At 42.0% G+C, this 9,142-nt stretch overlaps 1 protein-coding gene across 3 annotated transcripts in view; it reads right to left on the bottom strand.

The window, feature by feature from the left end:
* Positions 1-2,408: 2,408 nt before the first annotated feature.
* Positions 2,409-9,142, bottom strand: part of mipepa (mitochondrial intermediate peptidase a) — a 46,795-nt gene continuing 40,061 nt past the window's right edge. For 2 of the 3 annotated variants that reach the window (XM_036964900.1, XM_021588188.2), the window contains one exon: positions 2,409-3,769. In XM_036964900.1, the coding sequence (XP_036820795.1) occupies positions 3,669-3,769 (101 nt within the window). In that variant the 3' untranslated portion in view covers positions 2,409-3,668. The remainder of the gene's footprint in view (positions 3,770-9,142) is intronic. The other variant, XM_021588189.2, reaches the window with a different exon arrangement.

Genomic DNA, 9,142 nt, shown 5'->3' with positions numbered 1-9,142 from the left:
GATCATTGTCTTGTTGGAAGACAAATCTCCGTCCCAGTCTCAGGTCTTTTGCAGACTCCATCAGGTTTTCTTCCAGAATGGTCCTGTATTTGGCTCCATCCATCTTCCCATCAATTTTAACCATCTTCCCTGTCCCTGCTGAAGAAAAGCAGGCCCAAACCATGATGCTGCCACCACCATGTTTGACAGTGGGGATGGTGTGTTCAGAGTGATGAGCTGTGTTGCTTTTACGCCAAACATAACGTTTTGCATTGTTGCCAAAAAGTTCACTTTTGGTTTCATCTGACCAGAGCACCTTCTTCCACATGTTTGGTGTGTCTCCCAGGTGGCTTGTGGCAAACTTTAAACAACACTTTTTATGGATATCTTTAAGAAATGGCTTTCTTCTTGCCACTCTTTCATAAAGGCCAGATTTGTGCAATATACGACTGATTGTTGTCCTATGGACAGAGTCTCCCACCTCAGCTGTAGATCTCTGCAGTTCATCCAGAGTGATCATGGGCCTCTTGGCTGCATCTCTGATCAGTCTTCTCCTTGTATGAGCTGAAAGTTTAGAGGGACGGCCAGGTCTTGGTAGATTTGCAGTGGTCTGATACTCCTTCCATTTCAATATTATCGCTTGCACAGTGCTCCTTGAGATGTTTAAAGTTTGGGAAATCTTTTTGTATCCAAATCCGGCTTTAAACTTCTTCACAACAGTATCTCGGACCTGCCTGGTGTGTTCCTTGTTCTTCATGATGCTCTCTGCGCTTTTGACGGACCTCTGAGACAATCACAGTGCAGGTGCATTTATACGGAGACTTGATTACACACAGGTGGATTGTATTTATCATCATTAGTCATTTAGGTCAACATTGGATCATTCAGAGATCCTCACTGAACTTCTGGAGAGAGTTTGCTGCACTGAAAGTAAAGGGGCTGAATAATTTTGCACGCCCAATTTTTCAGTTTTTGATTTGTTAAAAAAGTTTGAAATATCCAATAAATGTCGTTCCACTTCATGATTGTGTCCCACTTGTTGTTGATTCTTCACAAAAAAATACAGTTTTATATCTTTATGTTTGAAGCCTGAAATGTGGCAAAAGGTCGCAAAGTTCAAGGGGGCCGAATACTTTCGCAAGGCACTGTACCTGGCGAAAACCAAACACTGCATTCCACAGTAAGAACCTCATACCAACGGTGTTCGTAGTTTGATGGTTTGGGGATGCTTTGCTGCCTCAGGACCTGGGCGACTTGCCTTAATAGAAGGAACCATGAATTCTGTTCTGTATCAGAGAATTCTACAGGAGAATGTCAGGTCATCCATCTGTGAGCTGAAGCTGCAGCGCAGCTGGGTCATGCAGCAAGACAATGATCCAAAACACACAATCAAGTCCACATGAAAATGGTTAAAAAGCAACAAATTTGAAGTTTTGGAATGGCCTAGTCAAAGTCCAGACCTAATCCCAATTGAGATGTTGTGGCAGGACTTGAAACGAGAAGTTCATGCTTGAAAACCCACAAATGTCGCTGAGTTAAAGCAGTTCTGCCTGCAGAAGTGGGCCAAAATTCCTCCACAGCGTTGTGAGAGACTGATCATCAAATAAAGGAAGCATTTGGTTGCAGTCATTGCAGCTAAAGGTGGCACAACCAGTTATTGAGTATAAGGGGCAATTACTTTTTCACACAGGGGAATTGGGTGTTGCATAACTTTGTTAATTAAATAAAAAATTATCTTTTTTTTTGTTAATTGTAAATTCAGGTTCCCTTTATCTAATATTGGGTTTTGGTTGAAGATCTCATAATATTCCGTATAAAAAATATGCACAAATGTAGAAAATCAGAAAGGGGGCAAATACCTTTTCACAGCACTGCAAATAAATGCTAACAAATGACTTCACGGCAAAATAAAGCACAAGAGCAGAGACTGAAAACAAATCTATGCACAACGCGAGGTTGCCGGGCCAGAGGCTGATGTAATGAAGTTGAACGCATGCTGACTGGTACAAAGTAAATAGATGCCTTCCCCTTTGTTTCTGATGTCTGCTTAAGTCGGTGACTAGCAGAATCGGTACCACAGTGTGACTGTGACTATTGATGTGTTTTGTCATGAAGTCGCTGTTACAAGTGAATAACTGGCAAGGCCTCCTTAAAGGGTGTAAGAGAAGCATGTCAAAATGTACATCTGTGATTTCTGGTGCACATGGAAGACAATCTAGGTAATACTGAACAAGACAATGAGGAATGTTGTGTGTGATATCAAATTTGTTGTAGATATTGTAAAATAGAAAATAGGTTAATATTTTTGTAATGTAGACATGACTAATGACAAATATGCCTGCTTTTTTCAGTTGTAGTATTGGTGATTGTGCATATACACTTTCATTTGATATATTTGTAAATAAACCACTTCAACAAGACAAACTAGGTGATTTTGATTGTTGTTCAAATGTCTCATCTTTAATCCTACACCAATTGCAACAGACAACCTGCAATCATCACTACATTACACACACTACATCCACTTCCGTATACAGTGGCGTCTCTCTGAAACTCAAGATATTACTTGCCACAAAATATTATGATTGAATTTGGTTCAAAACTAGATACGAGTAATGAAAATAAAGCTTCCATTAGTGATTTCATATTTAGGAATTTATTCATGGCTCTGTGCGATGTACAGTAGGCCTACATGTGGTTACAGCTACCCAGCTCACTCCCTTTGATAGCATGTTCACACCTTGATTAACCATCTGAAGTAAATCCCACCTTGATGGGCGATGCCCCAGGTCAGATATCAGTGCTAGGCAAGTAAGGACATTGTATGGGGAGCAGCTGCAGCCTCAGCCCCTGGTAATTAGAGGCAGAATCTGTTGAAACAGATGCAACAGCCGGTAGTACTTGATTTAGCTAGTCGTCACAGTCTGGATCACGCTCTGTGTGAATTAATCAGAAATTAAATCTCCAATTCACAACACCTAAGAGACCATATCCTTCCTTCTCAGCCCATAACCTCCCATCCCACCCTCCTCCCCTTCCCTCCCTAACAGAAACACAGACAAATCAGAGGGAGCAGATTTGCATTTAAGTCAAAACACTATGTCAGGAATAGCAGGTGTTGTATTTGTCCTGTCTGATCTGAACAGGAAATAACAATGAACTGCTCATACTTTTGCAGAAAATGATATTCAACGCTCACAGATTTGAGTATTTTCTCTTGGGCAGATTATACAAATAATGTCTACATACTTCAACTTAGCTATTTACATGGATATTGGAACAGATGTTTCAAACATACATTCTCAGTGCTGAAGATGACATTGCTCATTATTGCAATATTCTGAATTAAATGATGCACTTTTTGTGCTTTCCATAATTTATATGCATCAATGACAAAAATATGTGTAAGACAGTATGGTATAATACATGTGGTATATGCACAGATCTGCACAGACTTTCATGAACCACACAGTACCTATGGTTGAGCCAAATCACTAAACAGCTAGCTCGTATACAAAAATTGCATTTAAAAAAAAACGTTTACAGTGACTGCATACAGCTACAGTTATCTGCCTTTTGAAAGGATTAATAATTAATTGCATTTTCTGATCATGTGAGTCCATTCCACAGCAACACAATTCAAGTCGTGGCTGAAACTGAATTGAAGAGTCGAAGATCGATCAAGCTAATCAGCTTGTAGAGTCCATGATGAAGGTCTCAAAGTCTGGGTTCAGGTCAGTCACCAGGGCGTCCACAAAGTCCTCAATGGTGGGCTGTCTCTGCAGCATCCCTGTGTCACACAGATACACGGACAGGGATTGAGCATATTGCCCTTTAAAAAAGGTTTATATGATGTCACTGAAGTGAAACACCTGAGTTACAACATAAAAGCAGAACTTTCAGTTAAATAAGATATAGCTTATGGCCTGTAGTGGATATCAGGTAACACGGAGCAAATTCATTAAATGCAAGAGTACATAGAGAAGTGTATTAATGTACCTTTAAAGTTGTCCTCAAGAGTAAACACACCTAAGTTCTAATTTGTTGTTTCAACACTGCAACAGTACAAATGTCAAAAGGTGTGATATTTTTAGGGGGTAGAGTGTCTCTATACACAAATAATCTCCTTGCTAGCCTGCTCCAGTATGTTTCTAACAGGCCATTCGGAGCAGCTCTGGGAATATGTGTCTGGTAGCTCATGCACGGAGCGCACACTCTCGACACAATTCCGCTGCACTCTCGCTTTGAAGTCAGTTCATTTCCCCCTTGTGTTGCTGCCAATGTAAATAGGCACTCCCCTCTCTCCCTCCTTCCTGCATGGGTCACCTCCAACACACACCTACACACACACACACACGCGCAATAGACAGGCACTAAAAAGAAAATGTAGATACAATATTTCAATCAAAATTCAGGAACAAAACACTTGCATTTATAACCACATGCAAAGGGTTCCAATAATAAAACACACACACCCATACACAGGGACTCATTCATGCATGCACCCCCCCCCCCTCCCCACACAGCAGGGAGTCCATCTCTGAGAAGTTAGCCTTCCTAAAACTGGCTGAGCAGTTGGAAACTGCTCTTGCTGCCAAGGGAATGCCTGACAGCTTGAAAGACATTTTGGACACTACAGTGAAAATGGTTAACTTTGTTAAAGCAAGGCCCCTGAACTCTCGTGTATTTTCTGCACTATGCAATGATATGAGCAGAGACCATGTAACGCTTCTACAACATACAGAAGTGCGCTGGTTATCAAGGGGCCAAGTACTGACACATTTTTTTAAATTGAGAGACAAGCTTAAAGTTTTCTTCACTTACCATCATTTTCACTTGTCTGACCGCTTGCATGATGACGAGTTTCTCACACGACTGGCCTATCTGGGTGATGTTAATTCTCGCCTGAATGATCTGAATCTAGGATTACAGGGCTCTCTGCAACTATATTCAATGTGCGGGACAAAATTGAGGCTATGATTAAGAGGTTGGAGCTCTTCTCTGTCTGCATTAACAAGGACAACACACAGGTCTTTCCATCATTGTATGATTTTTTTGTGTGTAAATGAACTCAAGCACACGGACAATGTATATTGTGATATAGCGAAGCACCTGAGTGAGTTGGGAGCGCAATTACGCAGGTACTTTCCCGAAACGGATAACACAAACAAGTGGTTTTGTTATCCCTTTCATGTCCTACCTCCAGTCCACTTACCGATATCTGAACAAGAGAGCCTCATCGAAATTGCAACAAGCGGTTCTGTGAAAATTGAATTCAAATCAGAAGCCACTGCCAGATTTTTGGATTGGGCTGCGCTCAGAGTACTGTATCCTGCCTTGGCAAATCACACTGTTAAGACACTGATGCCCTTTGCAACCACGTACCTATGTGAGAGTGGATTCTTGGCCCTCACTAGCATGAAAACTAAATACAGGCACAGACTGTGTGGGGAAAATTCTATAAGACTGAGCACACCCTTCTCATTAATGGTGAGTTATTCACAATTTTCGATGAACAAAAGGTTTTATATGTAAGATGGTTAAATAAAAGAGAAAAATTATTGATTATTATTATTATTATTTGTGCCTTGGTCCTATAAGAGCTCTTTGTCACTTCCCATGAGCCAGGTTGTGACAAAAACTCACACTCATTCTTATGTTTAATAAATGTATCGTATAGTGTGTGTGGCAGGCGTACAATGATGGCAAAAAACAACATTTGAGAGTGCACTGACACTGGTGCTAGAGGGGGTATGCAGCTGGAGGTTGAATGTTTGAAGGGATACAGGACTATAAAAAGTTTGGGAACCACTGACCTAGAGGATGATACAGCAGTAGTACAATATTTGGCTAAACCTGCTATTTTCAATTGCAGAAATCTATGGACTATTCAAAGCTCCATGTTTTTCTTTCCTCACAAAACTATGACATTATAGGGCAGTAATATAATATTGCATATATGAACCTTAGAGGGCTAACCACTAAATGCTATGCATGCACGGTTTACCTCAAATGGATTTTCACAAAAACATGACATCATTGGGCTGGGAATGGTGAGCTCATCTAAGTATCTCACCATAGATCTCACTCTGCAGTCACTGATCTGGATCCACAAGGCTGTCTGCAGCATCACTAGCACTTTCTCTAACGACAGCTATTTCCAGACACCTCTCCACAAGGGGATTTGCAGTGGGCTGGCCCACTGCATGGAGACTAATTTGCATAACCAGAGTCACAATGTGACAAAGGAGCAACCAGCAGGTAAACGGCAATGATGTATATACACACCAGATTGCAAATTCTATGTATTGACCAATGAGAGGCTTTGAAGCCACCGGTAGGTCATATTGGTACTCCTCAGAAGGAGTAGTCCTCCATAGGAATGAATGAATGAAATTCTACAGTATTTTAATTGTTTCAAGGACAAAATTACATAGATTTTTTTGTTGTAGTGGGGACAGTGACATTAACACTAATACACACATGTTTGGACACACCTACTCATTCAAGGGTTTTTCTTTATTTGTACTATTTTCTACATTGAAGAGTAATAGTGAAGGCATCAAAACGATGAAAAAACATGTAATAACCCCCAAAAAATTAAACAAAGAAAAATATATTTTGTATTTGAAATTCTTCAAAGTAGCCACCCTTTGCCTTGATGACAGCTTTGCACACTCTTGGCATTCTCTCAACCAGCTTTCAATAGTCTTGAAGGAGTTCCCACATATTTTAAAAAAATATATTTTTGTATTTATTTCACCAGGTAGGCTAGTTGAGAACAAGTTCTCATTTGCAACTGCGACCTGGCCAAGATAAAGCGTAGCAATTCGACACATACAACACAGAGTTACACATGGAATAAACAAAACATACAGTAGAACAAAATAAAACAAAACGTCTATATTCAGTGAGTGCAAATGAGGTTAAGGAAATAAATAGGCCATGGTGGCGAAGTAATTACAATATAGCAATTAAACACTGGAATGGTAGATCGGCAGAAGATGAATGAGCAGGTAGAGATACTGGGGTGCAAAGGAGCAAAATAAATAAATAAATACCAGTATGGGGATGTGGTAGGTAGATAGATGGGCTGTTTACAGATAGGCTATGTACAGGTGCAGTGATCTTTAAGCTGCTCTGACATCTGGTGCTTAAAGCTAGTGAGGGAGATGTGAGTCTCCAGCTTCAGAGATTTTTGCAATTCGTTCCAGTCATGGGCAGCAGAGAACTGGAAGGAAAGGACGACCAAAGGAGGAATTGGCTTTGGGGGTGACCAGTGAGGTATACCTGCTGGAGCGCGTGCTACGAGTGGGTGCTGCTATGGTGACCAGTGAGCTGAGATAAGGCGGGGCTTTACCTAGCAGAGACTTGTAGATAACCTGTAGCCAGTGGGTTTGGCGACGAGTATGAAGCGAGGGCCAATCAACGAGAGCGTACAGGTCGCAATGGTGGGTAGTGTATGGGGCTTTGGTGACAAAATGGACGGCACTGTGATAGACTGCATCCAGTTTGTTGAGTAGAGTGTTGGAGGCTATTTTATAGATGACATCACCGAAGTTGAGGATCGGTAGGATGATCAGTTTTACGAGGGTATGTTTGGCAGCATGAGTGAAGGATGCTTTCGCAACGATATAGGAAGCCGATTCTAGAGTTAATTTTGGATTGGAGATGCTTAATGTGAGTCTGGAAGGAGAGTTTACAGTCTAACCAGACACCCAGGTATTTGTAGTTGTCCACGTATTCTAAGTCAGAGCCGTCCATAGTGATGCTGGACGGGCGAGCAGGTGCGGGCAGTGATCGATTGAATACCATGCATTTAGTTTTACTTGCGTTTAAGAGCAGTTGGAGGCCACGGAAGGAGAGTTGTATGGCATTGAAGCTTGTCTGGAGGTTAGTTAACACAGTGTCCAAGGAGGGGCCAGAAGTATACAGAATGGTGTCGTCTGCGTAGAGGTGGATCAGAGAATCACCAGCAGCAAGAGCAACATCATTGATGTATACAGAAAAGAGAGTCGAAAGCCTTGGTCAGGTCGATGAATACGGCTGCACAGTAATGTCTCTTATCGATGGCGGTTATGATGTCGTTTAGAACCTTGAGCGTGGCTGAGGTGCACCCATGACCAGCTCTGAAACCAGATTGCATAGCGGAGAAGGTATGGTGGGATTCGAAATGGTCAGTGATCTGTTTGTTAACTTGGCTTTCGAAGACCTTAGAAAGACAGGGTAGGATAGATCTAGGTCTGTAGCAGTTTGGGTCTAGAGTGTCACCCCCTTTGAAGAGGGGGATGACCGTGGCAGCTTTCCAATTTTTGGGAATCTCAGACGATACGAAAGAGAGGTTGAACAGGCTAGTAATAGAGGTTGCAACAATTTCGGCAGATAATTTTAGAAAGAGAGGGTCCAGATTGTCTAGCCCAGCTGATTTGTAGGGGTCCAGATTTTGCAGCTCTTTCAGAACATCAGCTATCTGGATATGGGTAAAGGAGAAATGGTGGGGGTTTTGGCGGGTTGCTGTGGAGGGTGCCGGGCAGTTGACCGGGGTAGGGGTAGCCATGTGGAAAGCATGGCCAGCCGTAGAGAAATGCTTATTGAAATTTTCAATTATAGAGGATTTATCAGTGGTGACAGTGTTTCCTAGCCTCAGAGCAGTGGGCAGCTGGGAGGAGGTGCTCTTATTCTCCATGGACTTTACAGTGTCCCAGAACTTTGAGTTAGTACTACAGGATGCAAATTTCTGTTTGAAAAAGCTTGCCTTAGCTTTTCTAACTGCCTGTGTATATTTGTTCCTAACTTCCCTGAAAAGTTGCATATCACGGGGGCTATTCGATGCTAATGCAGAACGCCACAGGATGTTTTTGTGCTGGTCAAGGGCAGACAGGTCTGGAGTGAACCAAGGACTATATCTATTCCTAGTTCTACATTTTTTGAGAGGGGCATGCTTATTTAAGATGGTGAGGAAGGCACTTTTAAAGACTAGCTAGGCATCATCTACTGACGGGATGAGGTCAATGTCATTCCAGGATACCCCGGCCAGGTCGATTAGAAAGGTCTGCTCGCAGAAGTGTTTCAGGGAGCGTTTGACAGTGAGGGGTGGTCGTTTGGTCGCAGACCCATTACGGATGCAGGCAATGAGGCAGTGATCGCTGAGATCTTGATTGAA

The sequence above is a fragment of the Oncorhynchus mykiss genome, chromosome 27 (assembly GCF_013265735.2).
Source record: "Oncorhynchus mykiss isolate Arlee chromosome 27, USDA_OmykA_1.1, whole genome shotgun sequence".
Taxonomy (NCBI): Eukaryota; Metazoa; Chordata; class Actinopteri; order Salmoniformes; family Salmonidae; genus Oncorhynchus; species Oncorhynchus mykiss.
The sequence above is the reverse complement of the archived record's forward strand: the minus strand, read 5'-3'. Positions and strand labels throughout refer to the sequence as shown.